The 25,133-nt window shown below is 43.7% G+C and overlaps 1 protein-coding gene across 1 annotated transcript in view; it reads right to left on the bottom strand.

Moving 5' to 3' along the window:
• ULK1 (unc-51 like autophagy activating kinase 1) overlaps nt 1–25,133 on the bottom strand; it is a 1,203,955-nt gene that overhangs the window by 452,263 nt on the left and 726,559 nt on the right. The window contains exons 12-13 of the mRNA XM_044068766.1: nt 9,125–9,213; nt 1,976–2,135 (exon numbers count right to left, since the gene is read on the bottom strand). Of these exons, the coding sequence (XP_043924701.1) occupies nt 1,976–2,135; nt 9,125–9,213 (249 nt within the window). The remainder of the gene's footprint in view (nt 1–1,975; nt 2,136–9,124; nt 9,214–25,133) is intronic.

The following is a 25,133-nucleotide window of genomic DNA, read 5'->3' as shown; positions in this document are numbered from 1 at the left end:
TCTCGGATCCAACGCTCAGTCCACGGCTCCGAGAGCCCGGATCCGACAAACATGGACCCGACAGGCTCGAGGGAAGAGTCGGCGCCGAAGTACCCGATACTGTCGGCGCCGACCCACCTCCAGCTCCAAGGCTGCTTGGCTCTGAAGGAAGGCTCTGAACCCGGGAAGCGGGTCGGAGAAGGAGCTATCGGGGCAAAGAAAGGTGTCGAGCTCCCCCCCCGGAGGGGGGGGGGAGGCAGGAGCATTCCCATCTGCAGTTGGGCCTGGAGAAACCTTCGCATCATCCGGTCCAAATCTGTGTCGGAAAGGCTACGAGTCGATCTCGATGAGGCCACCGAGGCTGGCTGGGAATGCCGCCTCGATGACCTCGACGGAGATCGGGTCTCCTCCTCCTCGGGGCCCGGTGAGAAGCACGGAGACCGGAACCGAGAAGGGGGAGACCGGGAAGCCCTGGTGGGAGAAGACCGCTTAGCCGGGGGGGCCGAGGCCGCTTGTGGTGCTACTCCCTCCTTTTTTCTTTCCTGGCCTCCCTCTCCTCCGGAGCTGTAGCGGGAGTTTGAGTCCCGACCGGAGGGAGAGAGGCAGGAGTGGCCGCCGCCGAAGCCGGGGAGGAGGCCACAGGAGCACCGGAGGCCGAAGCCGAATCTGGGGGCAAAAGTCCGGCTAGGATCAGCTTCGACCTCCGGTCCTTCAGTGCGATGAGGTTGAACGCCGCGCAGATGGAACACCCAGAGGAAAGGTGTTCAACCCCAAGGCACCGTACACACCGAGTGTGGCCATCCGCTGGGGAGAGCTTATGGCCACACTTGGTGCACTTAGAAAAGATGAGTTTTGGGGACTCAGACATCTTAAAGAAAAAACCCACTCGTTAGGCCCCAAACACACAACACACAGAAGCTACGACCAGCGAGGGTATTAGTTTTAGCCAAAAAAGGGAAACCTGACCACAAAACACACTTGTACACTTACGGGGATAAAAAAATTTAAAAACTCTCACAAAACTCTCACAAGACCCTACGAAACCAGGAGCTCAAAAACCCAGCTGCTGACAAGAAGCGCGGCAAACTAGATCTGAGGTCAGTCAGGGTTGGCAGGGGATTATGGGTTAAGGGGAGGAGCTAGGAGCTCGGCTCTAAGCTATGAAAGATTGCCGGCTCGGATCCGAGGTCGGATCCGATTCCCAAAGGTTGCTGACAAATGAAGTTAACTACTTCAGATCTAATACTTTACATATTAGAAATCTGTTTTTTTAAGTGATTCTCTGCAAACTATTCATGAAGTCAGCAAGTGCTGCAATAAATAAAAACTGAAGCATAGTCAATGTATTTACTTCTAATCTTGCAGAAAATGCAGCCTAATCTAAACAATGTCGGACAGCTGCTTGTGAATTCAGACCCACATTAATGTCATTACCAATCTACTCTAACAAATGCATTATAAAATGGACATCTGCAAGAAAAGAAGTTAGAATCGCAATTTATTTTTGTCTGAAACGTCTTACCCTTCAAAAGTACCAGTAAAAACATTAGTACCCAATGGTACATATAAGCCCTGCTAACTGCAAGTTTCTGTTCAATTCCATCTTGTTTCCTCATCTGAAAGCTAATCTTGGCCAACTAATATGCAAGTCTGCTTCTGTGTATTTCTTAAGAGGACATGAGAACAAGGAAGCTAAGCTGCATTGGAACAAAGCTGTTTCAATTATGTGTGGACATAAAATACATATAAGTTAATATCTAACTAATCTAATTCCTTATTTATTCATATCCAGTTTGTTTCATTGTATATTAGCCCCGTGAAGTAACAGATCAATAACTGACAGCTATTATTCAATATTCAAAGTAAATAAATGTTATCACATGACTACTTAGCAGGGAAGGTGTTCTCCAAGCGCTGGAGATCGGCCCCTGTTAAGCTGGGGCTTTTGTTTAACTCTCAGCGGCTAAAGCAGTGGACACTGCAAAACCAGACTTACTTGACAGCTGTGCAGGAACCATAACAAAGTCATCTGTGTCACAAGATGAATTCTTGCTGCTACTGCCGACCGACTCCTTGGAACCATGCAGGAAGCCAGGTGAGCCTTGTGTGGGGGACATCAATGTCTTTTCATGCAGATGTTGAATTTCTGCCAGGGACTGCTTGTATGGAAGAAGAAAAAATTATTAACTTCAGTTTTTTTGATAATGTATTTTCTCACTACATTTACCTGCATGAACTAACATGGATGTAGACTGATCTTTGTGGAACCCCTTCAAACATACAAGTGTAAAGGCCAAATGCAAGACAATTTTACAGCAACCAATCAAACAAATAAAAAGGCAGTTTGGTATATTCAATCAATCAAAATGCTTTGGAGAGGGAAACTGAAAAGTCTAAAAGAAAAGCCACACAGATGCCAGAAGAACATGCAAACTACATGAAGACACTGACTGGAGGTCAGGAATGATTCTCAGACCCTGGAGCTGTGAGGCAGAGATCCTACCAGTCTGCCACCAGTCTGCAATGAAATTGGTGTTAGAGGCCTGTAGTATTCATATTATTTATGCCCAATACTACTCTGGGGCTAGAGAGTAAATTAGCCTTTTCTGTAGGGGTTTCAAATGTGGACTCTATTAATACATGTTTTGGTAGATGGAATTATCATAAGAGTTTTTTCTGTCTTTATGGAAGATGTAACACAGCTCCATGCACAGGGATTGCATCTCCAACACCCACCTAAACAAAACATCATAGCGTAATCCTGATAAGGAACTTCAAGGTCACAGATGCACTGGTTTAAATGGCAGTAAGATAAAATCTTCAGTGAGAAAATCAATGCCTCTGCAAGGGTCACCTCCTGCCTTATGCATAGCATGTAGCCACCAGGAACCATTTATTGACTGCATCCTGTAGTACCCCGGCACACCTGTTACTGCAGCAAACCTGCTGGGATCAGCAGGACAGCAGGTGTAGCCACCCCATCCCTCCCCAGAATGAGTGGCTAACATGAGCCACTCCCTTCCAGCCTCCCATTCCAGTCCTTCTAGTGGTTCCCAGACACTAATTAAACTTGGGTTGTCTAGGCACAGTCATGGCCTTATCAGTCTATACCATAGGGCCAGAGATGAACAGCTAAAGCATGAGGGATGGATGCCTTTCACAGGTACCTGGAAAATGGCATCCAGTCTTACCATCTCAAAATCTCCTTTAAAAGTCTTTGAAGAGGCAGCTGAACTCTGAATATCACTGTCTGTCTTCAAGGGGTCAAGACAGTCAGGGATTCCAAAGCAGTGAGGCATAGGGCTGAAGGAGCACAAGGTAAAAGTACTGATGTCTGCAGGCTGCTGTGGGATTGATGGGAGTCTCCATGGTATGTTGCTTTGTATCTGCTGGATACATAATCAAAATTTTCTTAAGTTGCTTTGTCCCACAAGCTTTTTTTTTTAGGCTGAAGGCCAGATGCAAAAGGCTTACCAGGGAGATGGCTGGGCAGGGCCAAGGTTTCTAGTCTTCACTGATCTCTGTAGGCACTGACATTTTTGATCCTATTTGCTAAAATAATTTTAATAACAGAGTTCACAGCAGGCAACCTAGTGTTCCTTGCCCAAGAAAAAAGAAGACTCTGAATGCAAAGCTTTTGGCAGAGTTGCCCTCTGCATGCTCACTTGATAAAATGCTTTTCCAGGGAAGTCATGGACCATAGAGAATTTAAAAAATATATAATATTTTCTATAAATCAAAGCCAGTGACAATAGTTAGCAAATAGCATTATCACTATAAATTTAAAGCCTATAAATGTTCCCAGACTGGATACCAAGCTGTTCTCAGTTATCTACTCAGATGGATCCTGATACATTCAGCAGACTAACAACTGTTTTTTTTTTCTTTGTAGTACAAGGAGTGAATAGTGCAACTGTCACCACCTTATAGACAACACAGTGGAGTTACACTAGGTAAGGAGGAACTAGGCTTGCCAGAGAAGTCCACAAAAGCTCCAGCAGGCAGACAAGAAGGATTGATGTGCCTTCAGCAAATCCCATGACAATGGAATAACACTGCAGCAGTAATTGCTAAAATGAACATCAAGATACTCAAAAACAGAAAGTTGGGGTCACTAAGGATACTGGTTCAAGAAGGACCAGGCTTAGCTTTTTTCAATTACAAAATTAAGGTCCCAGGTGGGAGTTACTGGTTTGTTAGGGGGTTTCCACTGGGATTGCTTCATTATAGTGTAGCAGAAAAGGGAATGGGTCCAGGGGACATGCACCAGTAACTGGAAGGTATGCCTTGACAGAGGTAAAGGACAAATCCCCTAAAACAGCTCCACCAGGTATTGTAAGAGCCCATATTTTCTGGTTTCTGAAAGGACTCTTTCCCCTTGAAGAACACCACCAAATAGCTGCTCCACTTGGGACAGATCTGACTTGACAGTGCTGCTTTTTAGATTCTTGGGGAATGTGCAGCACTACCTGTAAGAACTAGTCTTTGAAACTTATCGGACTGACTGGGGTACACCAGAGCCCCTTCATCTTGGGATGGAACCGTAAAGTCACAGAGAACCATTTCTGGTCACCTAGACTATATGGGAGAACCATGGTTGCTTTGGCCAGACAGGGTCTACTAGCAGGGCTTTGGCCCTGTCTGCTCTAGTTTTCTCCTCTACTCTGACACTCTCAAGATGAGGAAGTCAACTGAAAGTGCCTGAGAACTGGCATCTGGCCTAGATGCATCAAGCTTCTTAATGGAGGCCTGCACAGCAGCACAACACACTGTCCTACTGTCTGCCTCCAATGAGATCAGGACAGGAGGAGAGATGGCAGAAAGTGGGTATGGAATCAGGAATGTACTTAACAAAACCTCACTGGGTCTGGTATGCTTTGGCATCAGTGAGACAGGTGGGATTAAAAAGGTCTCACTCTCTAGGATCACAAATTCCCTTTTACAAACATTGTTTTTCAGCTGCTCCATATTTCTGTTTCTGCTCTTCCATGTGAGACTTTCTAGCTCTTTTTAAATTTGTGGATGGCACTCACAGGCTTCAAGCAGACAGATGCCTGCATCAAAGCCTCAAGTTTTTCCTGGGCTAGGTGAACTTTCAAAGTTACCTCCTGCATAAGCAGAATCTTCCTTCTGCAGGTCACACAGTGCTCAGAGGATATCTGATGTTCCTCTACCAACAAAACAACGAAAGAAACATACAAATAAACTTACAAACAAAAAATAAACAAAACTATTGTGAATAAAAGTCTTTTTAGAAAATTTTGAACTCTGCAAAACACCACTGAAACTTTTCAAGCCAGAATTTGTAAGGTTAATCAGAAAATTGTGTACATAATACACTTACCTATTACTTACTTAGTTAAACTTCAACAGAAAAGGTTCCCAAACCTTTTTACATTCCGAAAGTTACCTAGGAGGTGATGATGGACTGAGGGAGTCATAATTGATTAGTCCTAAGCAGAAAAAATAAAGGAAGCTGCTTCTTTTAGCAGTGTATCACATTAAAGTCCTGGGCAAACAGTGGAGCTCAGCTGAGTAGGGACATCTGCAAAAGCTCTGGAAATCAGAGTGGAAGTGTGGACTGAAGCACTGAGTCATACAATAAACAAGTGAATGCTTCACAAACGTTAACCTGTTAGAAAAGTCTGTGTTCTTAAAAGGGAGAAAACAATTTTGTTCACGCATCCTGTTGCTGGTATTCATTGCTGAATCAAATTTTATAACTATACATCAAGACCACCGTGAACTACTCACAGGAGTTTGGTAACAAACCTAAAGGAGATTTCAATTTTATAAGTTTAATTTAAGTCAGACTTTTCCCCAAACTGTGCAGGTTACCCTTCCCTTCACATTCAAAAGCTTACATTTCACTGCACAATGGCCCACATTAACCATAAAACACAGTCCCCAGCATCATCACTACACTTCTTGGCTAAGATAAGACTTCTCATTGGGCAAAGATTTCAATGGGGCATTGGTAAAGGATGCCTTAAAGTTGTCTGTAAACCCGCAAAGGCGAAGCCAGGCATGATGCCAATGCCTGTATTCGTTGCTCATGAGGTGGCCTCTACAGCATTTGAGATCATCCTCATCAAGGGATTAACTAGGGAAGTCAGCCTGGAGAGCTTCAGAGAAACCACCTTCATGGTCTCCGGAGACAACAACTCTGAAAGGGAAGAGGAAAGTTCCGACACCAAATACCTTTGCAGTCATGCAAAGTGTGTCATGTAATTTGTAGTCCTCAACCAGAACATAGCCGAGGCATACATGCACTTCCCAAAATGGTCAATTGCTTTAGACTCCCTATTAGGGGAATGGACCGTACAGCTCTGTTCCGCGAGCTCTTTCTTGGTGGCTGCGACAACCACAATAGCATCCACAGGGACACCTTTACTCCAGAACAGTTTGTCTTTGGGGGAACTGAGGAACTTATCCTCTCTCTTGGGTACCAGTTTGACTGTGTCCGGCTCCTTCCACACCTAGCTGGCAATGAGCTGGACTAACTCATCCACAGGGGGAGACACCCAGGAGGTAGATGGGCCCACCCCGAATGCCTTCAGGAACACAGATTTCTCAGAGGACGGGGTGGGGGAAGACCAACCACCCTGCTCTTTCAGGATCTCAAGTATGTTGCCAAAGGACACCTCCTTGGATGGTAGTCTGGGGGACTCATCCTTGTCCTCGAAATCCGTGTCTTCTGTGAGTGACTCTCGAGGGGAGTCTAGGTGCCCCCTCTTGCACATACTCTTCTGAGGAGGCTCCTCCATCGTGGGCTCTGGGGAGGACTCGGAGGAGGAGGGCACCCCTATGGGGGTGATTCCCTTCTGAAGGCATTCCCAGAGAGGCTGACCCCGGACCGATGATGCAGGCTCACTGCCCAAAACGAACCAGGCAGGGTTAGGTCCAGAGCCGAGGAAGAGGCTCATGACCAACCAGAGATGGTCCTCTCTATCGGCTGGAAGGCGGATAGACTGGACAAAACCCCACCTTCCTCCCCCCCATTCAGGACTGACTGAGGTGGGAGGCGAGACCCTGGCACAGTACCGATGTGCCCGGACAATATCAGACCCAAGCTATCCAGGGTGGAGGCCTCCAAGGGAAAAGAATGATCTGAAAACTCCAGACTGGCCCCCCACCCCGGTGGCCTCCAGGGATTTCTTGGGCCTGAGTCAAAGCCAACCCAGATGGCAAGCGGGATGAGCCAGCAAGGGACCCAGGCGACATGGGAGTGGGGGCACTACCTGATGGCCTCTCCTTGGGAAAGCTTTGACCCCAGGGCACTGAACTCCCAGGAGTTGGGTGGGAGGAGAGGAGATCAGAGGTGGGAGAAACGCCCCTTGGCAAGTAGCTAGGGGACGGAAGCAGGACCAGTTCCATTTGGGCTTTTAGAAAACTCCTCATCATCTGGTCCATATCCAGTGGGAGCAGATTCCCAGTACACGAGAGGAAACTGAAATATGGCCCGAGTGGATAGAGTGCCTGCGGTCCCTAGATGAGGACCTGCTAGATCTCTTTGAATCAGACAGTCTGGAGGTGGTTGGAGGATCATAATAACAACTGGCTCTGAAGGAGCTGTCTGATCTGAAGGCCCAGGCAGATCTGAGCGTACAAGCTTCCATGCAGATGGATCCAACAAACTCATTGGAGCTGAGGGGGATTTCAATTCAATTGGATATGAGGACCTCTGAACCTCAGAGGAGTCGGAGCTGGCCGGGGGAGCAGAGGCTTTCGGAGATGATACCCCCAAGACTGGACTCAGACCTGGGGTAAATGGATCCGACAGCCTGGGCCATTTAGAAGGGGAGTCCCGAGAGGAAGACAGCTTCCTCTTGGGATCTGAAGGGGCTTTGGAAGGGGAGCCCGAGATCAAGGGACCCCCTTTGGCCAGCCTCTTGAGAAGCAGCTTATTCCTACTGTCTAGGAGAGCCTGGAATTGAATCCTGCACAGATATCACACTCCATCTCCAAATGGGGCTCTCCTAGACAGTAGATGCACTCCTCATGCGTGTCTGCAAGAGCTAGTTTCCAGCCACATGAGGAGCAGCATGTAAAACCAGAGGGTTTTTCGGCCATAACAAAAACCCCTAAACAGTGACACACACACACACACACAGTGACACACACACACACACACACACACACACACACACACACACACACACACACACACACACACACACACACACACACACACACACACACACACACACACACACACACACACACACACACACACACAAAAGTGGGATGAAGAAGAAGAAAAAGGGAAAAAGGGTGTGAAACACCCTAAAGACCAGCGAGATCACTAATTGGGGGGGGGGGATCTAATATTAGCACTAAAAAGTGCTTACTAGAAGAGGGAAAGAAGGACAGAAAAAAACCTAAATTTACTTATCTGTAAATATAGCAAACTCCAGCAGCAGGAACACGTTTGTTCACTAATCACAGCAAATGAGACCTGAGGATTGTGGGTAACAGGAAGTAAGGGGAGGAGCTCGAGCTCAGGAGCAAGACCCATCCGTGATCAATAATGACATGAATAGCATACGATCTATACATCAGGACCACCCTGAACTACTCACAGGAGTTTGCCAATTTAAACCTAAAGAAGATTTCAATTTTATAAGTTTTATTTAAGTCAGACTTTTCCCTACCCTGTGCAGGTTAGTCTTCTCTTCACATTCAGAAGCTCACATTTCACTGCACAATGGCCCATTTTAACCATAAAACTCACGCCCCACCATCATCACTACACTCCTTGGCTAAGATAAGACTCCTCTGCTGCCATCTTTTTAGTAACTTTCACTAATAAAATATAGTTAAGGTGATGTGCGCTTTCAGAGTATCTCTGTGAAGTTCTACTTAAGCTACTGTCAAAGTATTTTAATTTTTTAGTTCTGAAAGCAGGACATGTAACAACTCAAGTATATGCTCACATCACAGCTCTAAGTACAGGATGAACAGTTCTACTGTATCTTCAAAGGGCTAAGCAGTACAAACAACGTACATTCTAAAACTGATGCTCTCAGAAAAAGTTTTGTTAAGCTGCTTCCTTCTGGATCATCTGCATACTCCTGTCCCTAAAACAATGCATCTGAAAGTGTAACAGTGACTAAGACATTTCCTGCTACAGAGGCACACTTACTGGTGGAGAGGCCAGATGGGATGTGGAGGAGCTGCTACAGGAACTGCCCGATCCTGAGCTTGGGTAAGAAGGCAGAGGTACTGGAGCAGCTGAGGAGAGAAGAAAAGATACCAGTAATTAAAACAAATGTATTTACTTTCTCCAAAAGATTTATATTTATACATACACAACATACACATGCAATCAGAAGAAATCCATCTTGTATATAAGGCTGTTTCACCTAGCCTCCAGCATCCCCCCTTCTACTTCATCTGTTTCATGCATTTTTTTTATTTTTCTGGCAGTCTTGCTTCCCAGCATTCAGGCCAAAAAGACCATTCACTCTTTTGGCAAAAGAAGTATTTCCATATGTTCAGACTTGAAAGTACAACTGAGTAATAATGCACTTTAAGAAAAAAAAAAGTATTAATATAGGCTTGTTTCTACAAAACTCAGTGTATGTCTGAGGAGGACACTGATCTTTTTTTCAGCAGTGTGATGTCTCCTGGCATACACCATTACTATAGCAATTAGAGGTCAGCCTGTACCACAATATATACCTTCTTTAGATTTTTTGCTGGTAAGGGAAAGGCAGATAGAGTGCATTGGCAGTCTTGTGGCAACCTAATACATAAATGTGTGCAATTATTTATTTATTTTTATTTCTATTTGTTTACCAGTGAAAGGGCACTGATAACAAATGACCAATTGCAGGCTCAGCCCGGATTATAAGAATAACATCGAGTTATTGTGTAAAATACACCAGTATCGGAAAAGTACAGTTTTGTACCTACCATAAATGTAGATGTTCGAGTGTATACCCTGCTGCAGTCATCACACTTGGGTTATCCTGCCGTCAGGCGGTCCCGAAGTCGGCACGAATTCCAAAGTCTTGGTTCGGCGTCGGTTGCTGTCACTTCTTCCCTGACATCAGAGCGCCAGGGATATATCAGAGGCATCCAACGCCATTTTCTTCAGTTTTTCTTGCCCCAGATGTCAGTTGCCCCTAATAGGTAGGCAAAAGATATATATATATATATATATATATATATATATATATATTTACATATACATATAACTATATGGGAAAAATAAAATAAAACAAAACTCCTAGGCACAAGCAAATACACCACAGAGGTAGTATAGAATAGAGTGGTAGAGATAAGTTCAACTAGTTTAGAGGGGATGGAGGGAGGGCAACCTGGACTGCAGCAGGGTATACACTCGAACATCTACATTTATGGTAGGTACAAAACTGTACTATGTTCATCGTGTTACCCTGCTGCAGTCATCACACTTGGGTAGAATCTCAAAGCTAAGGATTGGCGGTGGAGTCAAACAGGGTTAGAGGAGGCTAGAAGGCCTTGCAAAACTGCAGTGGCGAAGCCAGCTCTAGTCTTAGAGTAAAGTGGTAAGTGGTAATGTTTAGTAAAGGTGTGTACTGAACTCCAAGTTGCAGCTTCCAGAATATCCTTGGTTGGAACCCCCCTGAGGAAGGCTGTAGATGTAGCTGCTGCCCTGGTAGAGTGGGGCCTTATGGCAGCAGGAACTGGTTTTCCATGGTGGGTGTAGCAAAAACATATGCAATGTCCTATCCATTTGGAAATGGTTTGTTTTGAGATAGCCTTTCCTTGTGATGCTGTAGCATAGGATACAAAAAAGCTGGTCAGATTTTCTGAAAACCTTAGTTTTATCCAACTAGTAACGTAGCTGCCTGTGAATGTCCAAGGAATGCAGGAGTCTTTCTCCTTTGTTCTGTGGATTTGGAAAGAAGGTGGGTAAATGGATGGTTTGATTTAGAGCCACACTGGATACCACCTTAGGTATAAAGGAGGGGTTAGTTCGTAGAGAAACTCTGTCTTGATGAAAAATGAGGAAAGGCTCTACTGCCATTAGTGCCTGAAGTTCTGAAACTCTTCTAGCTGAAGTGATTGCTAGCAGCAGGGCAGTCTTCCATGATATAAACTGTAAGTCAGCTGAGAAAGATGGCTCAAAAGGAGGTAGCGTGAGTTTTTCCAGAACAAAGTTGAGGTCCCAAGTAGGTGTTGGTGCTCTCCTGGGAGGCCTAATGTTCTTGGCCCCTCTGAGAAACTGCCTTAAAAGTGGATGTGAAAATAAGGGAGGATACGTGTTGTAGTGAGCAGAAATGGCTGAGGCATGGATTTTAATAGATGAAAAAGAAAGCCCTTTGTGTAACATCTCAGTTAGATATTGCAGAATCTGAGGTATGTCAGGTTGAAGGGTATTTTGGCCTTTAGCTTGGTTCCAGGCGCAAAACTTTTTCCATTTGTCTGAGTAGGCTTTCCTGGTGCTGGGTCTTCTGGCCTCCAGAATAACTTCCATAACAGCTTGTGAGAGAGGAGCTGGCTGGTTGCTTAGGTGATTTGCCATGCAGCCAAGTTTAAGGTTTTGAGCTAGCTGTGTAGAATCTGATTGTCTTGCTGTTTGAGCAGGTGGGTAATTTGTGGTAGAATCCATGGTGGGCCCTGGGCCATATTCCTTAATAGTGGGTACCAGTGCTGGCGTGGCCAGTCTAGAGCAATGAGTATCATTTGGGGTCTCTCCATCCTGACTTTCAGTAGCACCTTTGTGAGAAGGGGTAGTGGAGGAAAGGCATATACTGTTAGCATCTTCCAACTGAATGAGAGTGCGTCCACTTTCCAAGCTTGATGGTGAAAAGTCCTTGTGCAAAACTTTGTTAGCTGATAGTTTTGAGGGCTGGCAAACAGGTCTATGTCTGGGAGCCCCCATTTCTGAGTTTTTTTAATTTTATTTTATTTTATTTATTTAACATTTGTTGACCGGGAATGTCCGACTTGGTTCCACAGATCCTGTTTTCAGCGGAGGCCCGGGGAGAAATGCTCCAGAAGCATGTCTTTAGAGTTATCATTGCGAATACTTGTGGATCCAGTTTCCACTCGTGGGGATCCATGATGCTTCTGCTTAGATCGTCTGCCAATGTGTTCTTTTTTCCTGGCAGGAATTGAGCTTGTAATTGAACTTGGTAAGTCAGTGCTGTGTTCCACAAGGTCATTGCTTGCCTGCATAGAGGGTAGGAGTGTGTACCCCCTTGTTTGTTTATGTACCACATTACTGTGGTGTTGTCTGTCCTTATGATAAGCGATCCTGGATGCAAGAGGTCATTGAAGGCTGTCAGAGCATTTTGTACAGCTAGCATTTCTTTTTGATTGATGTGCAGATTCCTTTGATCTGCTGTCCATAAGCCTTGAACGCACCGTCCTGCCATGTGTGCCCCCCAGGCATAGTCCACTGCATCTGTTGTCATAGTTTGCCTGGCTGGGGGTAGGGTGAAAGGCTGACCCTTGTTTAGGTGACAAGCCTGTGACCACCAGAGAAGCTCCTGTTGAAGGCAGGGAATGAGTTTTATCATTGTTTCCAAGCTGTGGCTGTGTTGAGTCCATACGCTTTTTAGGTACCATTGTAATTTCCTCATATGCAGTTTTGCAAATGGTATTAGTAGTATGCAAGATGCCATGAAGCCCAAGGCCTGCAGAATTTTTCTTGCAGGGAGTTGAGTCTTTGTTGCCATTGTTCTGAAGTATTGAGTTAATTATAGTTGTTTGTCTGGCGTCAGATAAGCCATCTGGGCCGTTGTATTCAAGCTGGCACCCAGGAATGTCATATTTTGTGAGGGCACTAGTTTTGATTTCTTTTCGTTTACTGTGTACCCTAGGCAACTTAGATGATGTTTTACAAAAGCCAGGTGTTGTAAGAGAATGTCCTTGCTTTCTGCTTGGATGAGGCAGTCGTCCAGGTATGGGTATATTTGAATTCCTCTGTCTGCAGTATGCAATTACTGGTGCCAGGCATTTTGTGAAGACCCTGGGCGCAGTAGATAAGCCAAAGGGCAGTGCAGAGAATTGGTAATGGGTTGAACCTGCAAGGAAACGGAGGTATCTTCTGCAATTTTGTCTGATAGGGACATGCAGGTATGCCTCCTTGAGGTCCAACGTTACTAGCCAAGCTTTCTTGCCCAACATGGGAAGAAGCTGCTGTAGTGTTAGCATCTTGAATTTGGGTACTTGCAAGAAGGTGTTTAAGATTGAAAGGTCCAGAATGGGTCTCCAAGCATTGTCCTTTCTGGGGACTGGAAAGAGCCTTGAGTAAAATCCTTGGCCTTGCTCCTGTGTAGGTACCAGTTGAATGGCTCTCATGTCCAAGAGAGCTGTAATTTGTTTTTGTGCCTCTGCCCATAGATTTTTGTGGCAGGTTTGGCATTCCTTTTATCCTTGGCAAGGTGTGGAAATGGAACCTGTATCCGTGTGAGATAACATCCAGGACCCATTTGTCCTTTGTGATGATGCGCCAGTTGTCTGCAAAAAGTGCTAATTTTCCTCCCAAGGGAGCTGCCAAGAGGGTTTTGCTTGGCAGTTTGAGGTTTGAGTCATTGTGTTTGCCTTCTAGTAGTTTGGGACCTGTCTTCTCCTCCCTTCTGTGTTGTAGTGCCCCATTGGCGAGGTTTGTAAGGGATTTGTGCCTGTTCTCTGCCCCTTGGGGGCCTGTATTTACCCCTCTGTGGTCTGTCAGAAGCTGGAAAGGACCAATTTTTTGTTGGCCAATTTCTGCTGAAGCGTGGGGGCTGTACCTGTAAGAAATCTTTGACCGTTTGCATAGATTTTGCCTTATCCTCCATTTTCTTTAAAACCTCCTCTGCTTTAACCCCAAATAAAACATCCTGCTGTAAGGGTGCATCCAGTAACTTTGCTTTAACATGATCAGGCAGAGATTGTTCCTTTAACCAAGTATGCCTACGTATAACAGACCCAGTAACAGCTGCTCCAGAGGAAGCTTCCAAGGCATCAAAACCACATTGTAAAGTATGTTTGCCCACCTGTTCAGCTGCATGCAGCAGATCTTGCATTTCCTTGAATTCAAACTGTTGAGGGTGCATGCCCATCTTTTGTTTTATTTGAGACATTAGGAATTGCTGGTATTTAAGCATGTGAAATTGACAATTCAGTGCTCTCATAGCTAGAGTAGTTGAGGTGTAAACTTTCTTCCCCCACCTATCTAGTGCTCTGGAGTCCCTTTCTGAGGGTACAGGATTTTTAGCCATAGAAGCCTTAGCCCGTTTGGGACCCTGGGAGATTGTCTCTGGATCAGCAGCAGGGTTTTTATAAAGGAATTTGTGGGAGTCAGGCACTCTATAGTATCTATCTGGTTTGGCTGGAGCAGGAGGCAGAGAATCTGGATTTAGACTAGATTCTAAGAAGACATCATCCACTATGCCCAAAACTGGGGGGATAGCAAGTGGTCTGTGCTGGGGGAGTAAAAGAAACTCTTGGAGCCTTTTCTTTGAGTCGGAGTAGTCCTGACCTTCCCAGTGGAAATGTTCCCTCATGGTGTGCAAGGTTTCCCCAAAGGAGTAGTCTTCAGGGGGAGAAGCTGAGGGAATGGAGTCTTCAGCATCAGAATCTTTATAAGGGGGAAAGGAGTAATCCTGTTCCTCAGAGGAGCCTGAGGAAACAGACACCTGATCAGAGGAGGCATAATCCTCCTCTTGTCTAGGCCTTTGTCGGGGTTGGGAACCCCTGATCAAAAAAATCAAATCTTCAGCCATTTTAAGCATCTGTTTCTTAGGTATAGGGCCTTGACCTGGAGACTGAAGTGTAGGCTTTTTTGGTTTTAGAGGAGTCTTAAGCTTAGCATAAGATTTTATGGTGAGGGTAGTCGGTCTGAAGACACCTTCAAAAACCGAAGGTGTTTCTGCAGTACTGGCTTCCCCTACTGCAATGTCGTTGGTAGGGCCTAAGGAAAATGGCTGCGTCGGCCTAGAAATCTCTGCTGGGGGATCCGATGCGGTCTGGGGATCCAATTCAGCGGTAGCAAGGGGCTGCGTAGGCGCCTCACTGAAAACCGGAGAACCGGAGACCGGGCAAGCCAAGGCCTTGGAGTCTGGCTTGGATCTAGGCTGCCGGTCCTTATCCTTGCGTTTTTTATGCACGCCGGTAGTCGGTTGCACCGACGGCATAGTGTAATTAAATTTTCTACCGAAGTAGAGTCGTGCGAAATCAAAGCGACACTTTATAGTCCACTTATTGAACCTAGCACAAAACCGACAACCAGTGACGTTGTGGTCTGGGCCTAGGCAAGGTATACAAAAAGAATGAAAGTCCTTATGAGGTATTTGCTTCCCACAAGAAATGCAACTGTTAACTTTTTCTGACATCGGACTGAGGCAAGAAAAGGTTCCCCAATGGGGTACCTAGCTTTGAAGACTTCGGACTGAAACTCGATTCGAAAATCTCAGGTGTCGGCCGACCGGCACTTGCGAACAGCTTTTGCTTCGGGCACCGTGCGGCAAGAAAGACTGAAGAAAATGGCGTTGGATGCCTCTGATATACCCCTGGCGCTCTGACGTCAGGGAAGAAGCGACAGCAACTGACGCCGGACCAAGACTTTGGAATTCGTGCCGACTGCGGACCGCCTGACGGCAGGATAACCCAAGTGTGATGACTGCAGCAGGGTAACATGATGAACATCTGCATATACATAGAGGTCAACATATACGATATGTGAATGCAAGAAACCTTTGTCTACATAAAGGTTTACATATTTGTTGCAGTCAAAAAATGCTTCAAAAGCATGTTGAAAGCATTATATAAAACATGTGTGCATATAGTTACTTATATGCATATATAAGGCATGAAATGTAGGAACGAATAACATGCTAATCAACTAACTCAGTAACTTAGAAAAAAAACAACTATGGTAGAATATTAGTGAAGAGCTATTTAAATATGTGTAGGCTACTTATAAAAAAATGGTAAATAAATAAGCAGTCCAAAGCATGTGTTGTGCAGATTCTACAAGACACAATACCAAGGGCAGGAGGAACAAAGGCAGCCTACCCAATGGCAGTTATCCTGTTACTTGTACATTACTGTTATAATGAGATACAAAAAAAATCTACTAAGTACGTCATGAGAATCACTGCTGCAGGATTCCTATATCTGCCATAGAAGAGTACAAACAGTGCAACGTAAGGTGTCCAAAGGTAAATGGCCTAAAAAGATTCTGTTAACGACTACATAGCAATCCAATCAGCACAATTTTTGGAAAGTGTAAAAGGACAACCATATAACAGCTTTACAGATATTCCAAGTAAACATACTAATGAAGAAGACTGCAGTGGTTGCTGATGCTCGGACACAATGATCCCTTATCTCACAAGATAACATTATGTACTCAGAACACAAAACAATGCAAACAGCTAATCGCCTGAAAAGGGTATTCTTGTTACTGGATGATCCTGCTTCCCTTTCACAAAAGAAAACAAATAAGTCATCATATTTTGTCTAATTTATTTTTGTCCTCTGAAAGCAATACCCAGATACACTCATGCAGTGCAAAATTATTTTTTTTCTTTATTTTTCTGCTTGAGATTAAAAATTAAGAGTCAAGAAGACTAATCGAAGATAAATTCAAACAGCACATTTTGCAAAAAGGTAGGATTTGTCCACAAAATCATCCTTTCTTTCTTTTTGAATGACTTTGGAAGACTTTTTACATCAACACCTGCAGTTCAGAAATTTTTAAAACATAACGAAAACGGAGTCTTCCAAGACAGGTATTTCAGGTCAAGTGAAATGACAAGACTTAAAGGGGAACGTATCACCTTCTAGAAGCAAAATAATTAGATCCCAAGATAGAACTAATGGATGACCAAATGTTTAAATAATATATTTTATAAACTGCATAACCACTGCTGCTGTAGCTAAAAGAAGCTCCATAGGCAAACAAGCAGAAATGGCTGAAAGACATACTCTAAAAGATGAAAAGATCAACTGTATTAAACAGAGGCACCAGATACTGTAACAGTTAAGCAACTGAGCTACCATTTCTATTAATGTGCTTATTCTGACAGCAGAAATAAAATCTAGTCCATTTAGAGAGACAGAGAGATTTTCTATTATGTGGTTAATCTTTTTCGAAATGAATAACTTCTGTTTACAGAATAAAATGCTGCTGAGATCCTCCATGCTGTTACACTGACATTGGGATAGAGCACCCCCCTCCCTGCTGGGAAAGTCACTTGTTGAGCAGATGTACTAGCAACAGTAACTTTACTGACATCTGAGTCAGGAGAGTGAAACACTGATGCCTTGGCTGCAAGACAGTAATATGATTTGTTTTAGTCTTTAGAGGAACATTTGGTAACAATGAGAAAACCTGAAACAAAGTACTACAAAGTGGTTTGTTTAAGTGGGGACACACACAAGTTTATCACTGGAAAAATCCACTTTTTACTACCATACAGATAAACCTCTCTGCCTAGCGTCCATTTTTTTTGGCTTTATCTGTTTGCCATTCTACTTTGTTGGCTTAGAAAGTAGGCTGCCTGTGCTACCTAATGCAGCCAATGGAGCAGCTAGTTTGACAGGCAGAGGCATTACCAAGAGATGCCATGCCTGGCTATGCCTAGTGTGAGAAGCACAGGCATTACCATGAGATGTCATGCCTGGCTCTGCCTTTGTGACTCTTCATAAACTTTGTTCTTCACCAGTGCTATGATGGTTCCATTTTATTTAGATCTACACTGAAATACAGATTTCTGAAGTGGGAGCATGAAGGTGAGATGCTGTCTGCTATATGCATCAAGTCTGAGAACACACAGAGATCCTATAACATGAACCAGAAGAGCTCTAAGTCCTTGAGGTTCTCTAAACCCCCAGAGTCAATCTGACTTCACCTCAGACAAAGGTTGACATGGTACAGGCATCCCTTTCAATGAATGGTGAGCAATACGTCAAGGGGTTCTACAAAATCAAGGATTACAGGAGCCTTTTTTCAATAAATACTCCCCTAAAGGCTTGCCCATCTGTTCACCTCTGGAAGCAGTCATGGGCTATTTACTTCTATCCACTCTGCAGGGTGGATGGCCATTACAAAGGGGATTTAGGTGAGGGACATTGCATTCAGAAGATATACCATTTCATTTTCCCACACCCACATGGCCCTTCAACCCAAGCCATTCCCAAGAATTCCATCCCACCAACTAAAAGTGGCCAAAAGAGAAATATTTACTCTAGCAGGAAAAAGAGCCATTCAGGTCCCATCAAATTAGTGAGGTCTGCAATCTTATTTAAGAGTTGTAAAATTCCCCAAAGCAGGCAGAAGACAGCTCAATATACAGCTAAATCCAAAAACTTGATGAACCAGCAAGTAATCGTACCAAAATCTTTATTGCAGAGAAAGAAAGTTAGCGCTTTCACGGTAATACCATACCGCTTCTTCAGACAAACATGAATGGGGACAGAATAACTTATATACAAATGACATAATCTTAAACAGCTTAACAGCCAATAGAACAAACATTCATGCAGCCACATTCTCAGCTTAAAGGCATATGAAGTAGATAATATTTACTGGCATAAAATCTGATAAAAAATAAAAAATGATAAAAACATTAACACAAATAAATAAAACATGAAAAATATTCATAAATATATAAACAAACAATAAACACCCTACAGCCGTTTATTCCTTAATACAGGCTTAATGGGGACATGATCATTCAACCCCATAGCTAGGTGTGCCCCCAGCCTCAAAATCCACTCCAACTCGACCACCTCAGTACGAGTCACTATGTCACCACCTTGCAGACCTGGGCTTATCACACATAATACCTGGAAGACAAAGTTGTGTTCAGGGCCAGTAGACAAAACATGCTTCGCTAAGGCACTAAAATCATATTGCTTCTTCATGCAATACACATGGTCCCTAATTCTTTCTTTTAAACTCCTGTTGGTTTTGCCAACATAGAATTTATAACAGCACTGACAATGTGCTAAATAAACCACATTCCTGGTGGAGCAATCAGCAGATGCCCTCAACTTCCACAAGTAGCCCGTGACAGGGTGCCTAAAAAACCTAGACTCATCTATAAACTGACAAAAATTGCATTTATGACATTTAGATGTTCCCATCAAAACTTGGGATCCAGACATAACATGTCTAGGAAAACATAACTGCTGTCTTAAATTACTGTGGTTCTTATATACAAATCTAGGGCCATCTGCTAATATATTGGAACACCTACTGTCAGTCTGTAAAATATGCCAGTTCCTGGTAACTATATCTTTCACCATATTTACACCATGGGAAAATTTCAAAACAATGGGAGGACAACAATACCTATGAGGTGATCTAATCGACTGCCTATACAGAGCAGAAAAATATGGACATGCTCTACTATCATGCTCATTGGTTATTCTGGCACAAGCTTGATCAACTTCTACTTGGGTGTAACCCCTGATAGCAAACTCTTTCTTCAAATCGGACAAACTTCCTTCAAAGTCAGAAGTAGTACATGACAACCTTGAGACCCTGAAGGCTTGACCTCTCACAATGTTCCCAAATATATGTTGTGGATGCATACTCCGCCTATGGAGATATGACGGTCTATAACAGTCCTTCCTATGCATCCTGGTCAGCATTTTGCCATTCTCCAGCCGGATGTTCACATCCAAGAAATCAACAGTGACTTAGGAACAAGTGAGGGTAAATTTCAAAAAAGTACTACTACTATTTAAAGAATGAAAAAATAAATCAAGCTCTTGCTTGTTGCCTTTCCAACCAATAAACATGTCATCAACAAAACGTCTATATATGGCAATATGACCTCTATGTTGTCCCAATACATGATGGAATTCCCATTCCGACATCACCAAACTGGCGTAAGAATTAGCGCAGCTGGTCCCCATAGCCACGCCAGATTGTTGCCAGTAACATTTACTCTGAAACATAAAGATATTGTGTTCAAGGACCAGCTCTAGAAGCATGCATAGGAAGTCAATATGCTTCATGTCAAATTTATTACTCCTAGCCAAACCTGCCCTGACCATACTAATGCCTTCCTGGTTGGGAATGCACGTAAACAGGGATACAACATCTATTGTCACTAAAAATTGAATATCTGAAACATCCCCCTCACTGGTCACATTATATAAATCTCTCAAGAAGTTTTCAGTATCGTTCAATACTTCACTCATGTCAAGAGCTATTCGAAGTTGTTTGTCCAAATAAATAGACATAGCCTGAGTCAACCAACCACTCCCAGCTACAATCGGTCTAAACTGTGGGAGTGTAGGGTGTTTGTGGATCTTGGGTAAGCTATGAATCCGAGGAATAACAGGAAATTCAGTAATAAAGTAATCAAATAGTTCCTTGGTAAGTAGACCTAGATTAAAGCATTCAAGTAAACAATTATCTATTCTGTTCTTCATCACACTCACAATGTCAGCTTCCACACTAATATATATATTAGTATCAGACAACATCTGATTCATCATATCATAATATCCAGAATCTAAAATCACTACACAGCCGCCTTTGTCTGCCGGGCGGATAGCTATATTTTAATTCTTAATCAAATCATTCAAGGCTTGTTGTTCAAATCTAGTCAGATTATTACAACTTGTCATCGGTATTCTATTAATGACTTGATATATTTCTTTCTCACAAACTGTGAGGAAGACATTAAGTGCTGGTGTAAAAGCTGGTGTAAAAACACTGGGTTTCCTAAAAACCTTAAATTCAGGATCCTGCCTCTCAGAAATATTAGGTCCATCATCAAAAAACATATGTAAAGACAAATTACGTGCAAACAACCGTAAATTAATCATACAGTCAACAAAATCCAATTTAGCTGTGGGTATAAATGATAATCCTTTTGACAATACTGACAATTCATGCTGCGTTAAAACATGTCTGGAAATATTCCAAACTAAGTTGTGGCTCCCATCCCCCACATCTTTTTCAAGGAACAGTTCTGTTGGACAGAAGGGGGTTCTTTGCGTTTCTGTCCTTTCTGTGTTTCGTTGTCGAAAGAGTATTTCCTCCCCGTACGAATAGGGAGGGGCAGAATCGGAAAATCCAGCTGAGACTATGGGGGCAGTATCTTCCTTCTAACTACTGGACCCAAGTCATTGTGGGTAGCTGGTTCAGTACTTTTAGTAACACAAGGACAGTCCATCATTGGTGTGGAATACACCGAACTCTGAGGCTCCGGTGAAGTCACTTCAGTGCATAAATTCCCACCCATGTTCATGGTATCCGGGGGCTCAACAATAGCCCCCTGCACAGGGGCTGAAACTGAAGTGGATGATGCCAAAATCCGCTTCTTAGCCCCCTCAGTAGGAACAGAAGAATCTCTATTGTCAGTACGATTAGCAGTATGCTGTGTTCTAGGCCATGCAAAGACGTGCTGGTTATGAAAATCACTGATGTCCCGAACCAGTTTTTTCTTCTTCACATTTGGGAGACGTTGTTCATATGCATTCACTTTTTCTATGATGTCATTAAGAAAAATATCTGAAGTATCCAGTCCCAAACACTGTGTCAGCTCACACTGCTCTTCTCTAATCTGTTTGGCTAATTCAGCCTCAACAGGTGAGAAGTACTCGATCAAAAGTTTCAAATAGGCACAACCCGTGTCCAAATTGATCTTCTGCCAACTGGCCAAAAGATCTGGATACGTGTTCCCATAGGTCGGCATGTTCAAGACACGCAGGCCTCTGGGTATAACATGATGTTCCAAACAAGCCTCAAGGTGGAATCGTTGGCATTGTAACCTTTTAAACTTGCAAAAATTATTCTCAAGATTTTTTCTCACCTCACGAGCCTTATTGTCCATGGTACACACAGCATTCTGGTCAGTGTCCAGTCGCAAATCCCCCAAGCACAGAGGATTTTGTTGAATATTCAAAAAATTATGTAGTCTGTTCATTACAGGCAGATTTCCCAAATCTGAAGCATCTTCTGCCATAGCTGCAAACAGTATGAACAACAAAAACAAACCCAACTGCAGCAACCAAACAAAACTGTAAAACTATAAAATTCCCCAAAGCAGGCAGAAGACAGCTCGATATGCAGCTAAATCCAAAAACTTGATGAACCAGCAAGTAATCGTACCAAAAAACTTTATTGCAGAGAAAGAAAGTTAGCGCTTTCACAGTAATACCATACCACTTCTTCAGACAAACATGAATGGGGACAGAATAACTTATATACAAATGACATCATCTCAAAGAGCTTAACAGCCAATAGAACAAACATTCATGCAGCCAGATTCTCAGCTTAAAGGCATATGAAGTAGATAATATTTACTGGCATAAAATCTGATAAAAAATAAAGATAAAAACATTAACACAAATAAATAAAACATGAAAAATATTCATAAATATATAAACAAACAACAATAAACGCCCTAGAGCTGTTTATTCCTTAATACAGGCTTAATGGGGACATGATCATTCAGCCCCATAGCTAGGTGTGCCCCCAGCCTCAAGATCCACTCCAACTCGACCACCTCAGTACGAGTCACTATGTCACCACCTCGCAGACCTGGGCTTATCACACATAATACCTGGAAGACAAAGTTGTGTTCTCTGCAATAAAGTTTTTTGGTACGATTACTTGCTGGTTCATCAAGTTTTTTGATTTAGCTGCATATTGAGCTGTCTTCTGCCTGCTTTGGGGAATTTTACAGTTTTACAGTTTCGTTTGGTTTCTGCAGTTGGGTTTGTTTTTCTTATTTAAGAGTTGTTTTAATTCCAAAGAAGAACAAGGACCTCAGGCCAGTTCAGCATTTCAACAGCCTAAAAAGACCCTATTCAGAATGGCCACAGTGCAAGCATTCTTGCCTTGTCTGAAAGCAAATGACTGGATATGCTCCACAGACAGTACAGTTTTGTACCTACCATAAATGTAGATGTTCGAGTGCTAATACAGCTGCAGTAATCACAGATGGGTTTTCAGCCGTCAGGCGGTCCCTCGGTCAGCCGAATTCCAAAGTCTTGGTCCGGCGTCGGTTGTCGTCGCTTACTCTTCTGACGTCAGTGAGGCCAGAGTATATAAGACACAGCCGACGCCATGTTCTTCAGTCTTTCTTGCCCCAGATGTCAGGTGCCCCCAAAAGGAAGGCAATACATAAGTAATGCTTATCTACATATACAAGCAATGCAATGTAATCCAAAATCAGTGTAAGCAAGCAAATAAAACATAGCAGGACAACCCAGTCAGGTAGTATGAAGAGGTTGTTAGGCCCATGCCTTTACCAAGTGGGGAAGGAGGGAGGGAAACCTGTACTGCAGCTGTATTAGCACTCGAACATCTACATTTATGGTAAGTACAAAACTGTACTATGTTCATCGTGCATACAGCTGCAGTAATCACAGATGGGTAGAGTCCCAAAGCTATGCATAGGGTGGTAGGTACTAGGAGGAACTGGGTTGAGCCAGAATGCCCTGCAAAACAGCAGTGGCAAAGCCTGCTCTTGTTCTGGAATATAAAGGCAGGTGGTAGTGTTTTGTGAAGGTATGTACAGAACTCCAAGTTGCTGCCTCCAAAATATCTTTGGTAGGAACACCTCTGAGGAAGGCTGTAGAGGTAGCTGTGGCCCTGGTGGAGTGTGATCTGATACCTGTAGGAACAGATTTCCCATGATAGGAATAACAAAACCGTATGCAGTGGCCAATCCACTTGGAAATGGTCTGTTTTGTAACTGGTTTCCCTTGAGCCCCTACAGCATAGGACACAAAAAGTTGTTCTGATTTCCTGAAGGACTTTGTTCTGTCCAAATAATAACGTAGCTGCCTATGGATGTCTAAAGAGTGTAGCAGCCTTTCCCCTTTGTTTTGAGGATTGGGATAAAAGGTAGGTAGGTGTATGGCTTGATTTAAGGCTACCCTGGATACCACTTTTGGCATAAATGATGGGTTGGTACGAAGGGAAACCCTGTCCTGATGGAAGATGAGGAAGGGCTGCACCGCCATGAGGGCCTGTAGTTCCGAAACCCTACGAGCTGAAGTGATGGCCAGAAGGAAGGCTGTTTTCCAGGACAAAAATTGCAAATCTGTTGAGGCAGCTGGTTCAAAAGGAGGCAATGTTAATTTTTCTAGTATGCAATTAAGGTCCCAGGCTGGTATTGGTTGCTTCCTTGGAGGTCTTATATTCTTAGCCCCTCTGAGGAACTGTCGTAAGAGTGGGTGAGAAAATAAAGGGGAATCCATGTTGAATTCTGCAGAAATGGCTGAGGCATGGATTTTTATGGAAGAAAATGAAAGTCCACTGTTCAGCAGCTCAGCTAGATACTGTAATACCTGAGGCAAGTTCAGTTTTCTAGGGTCCTGGCCTCTTTTCTCAATCCAAGAGCAAAACCGCTTCCATTTTGCAGAGTAAGCTTTTCTAGTAGATGGCCTTCTGGCCTCCAAAATGACATCCTGCACCTCCTTGGAGAGTAGGGTCTGTTGTGGTGTTAAGGAATTTTCCATGCAGCGAGATTGAGTGTTTTCAGCTGACTGTGAAGAGTTTTGTAGCTGTGCTGAGTCAGCAGAAGAGGCATTAGAGGCAGGGACCAGGGAGGGGTATGTGTTAGGCTCCTCAGGAGTGGATACCGGTGTTGCCTTGGCCAATCTGGAGCAATCAGTATCATCCTCGGTTTGTCTGTTCTTGCTTTCAAAAGCACCTTGGGCAGAAGAGGCAGAGGTGCGAATGCGTAAACTGTCCATGCTGTCCAACTGAATGAAAGGGCGTCCACTCTCCAGGCCTTTGGATGAAAGGTCCTTGAACAAAACTTTTCCAATTGATGGTTCCTGTGGGAGGCAAAAAGATCTATGTCTGGCCTCCCCCACGCTTGGATTATTTCTGTAAACACCTGAGGATGTAACTTCCATTCGTGTGGATCTGTCATATTTCTGCTTAGATTGTCTGCCAGTGTGTTTTCCAATCCTGGCAAGTACTATGCTTGAAGTTCGATTTGTCTTTCCAGAGCCAAGTTCCAAAGAGTCATGGCTAGTCTGCACAAGGGGTATGAATGTGTTCCTCCTTGTTTGTTTATGTGCCACATTACTGTGGTGTTGTCTGTTCTTATCAGTAATTGTCCTGGATGCAGGAAGCCCTTGAAAGCTGTAATTGCATTTATTACTGCTAGCATTTCTTTTTGATTGATGTGAAGATGCTTTTCCTTTTGGGACCATCTGCCCTGAATACACCTGTCCTTCATGTG

Source organism: Protopterus annectens, chromosome 4.part0, assembly GCF_019279795.1.
Source record: "Protopterus annectens isolate FY-2018-M chromosome 4.part0, PAN1.0, whole genome shotgun sequence".
NCBI lineage: Eukaryota > Metazoa > Chordata > Ceratodontiformes > Protopteridae > Protopterus > Protopterus annectens.
The sequence above is the reverse complement of the archived record's forward strand: the minus strand, read 5'-3'. Positions and strand labels throughout refer to the sequence as shown.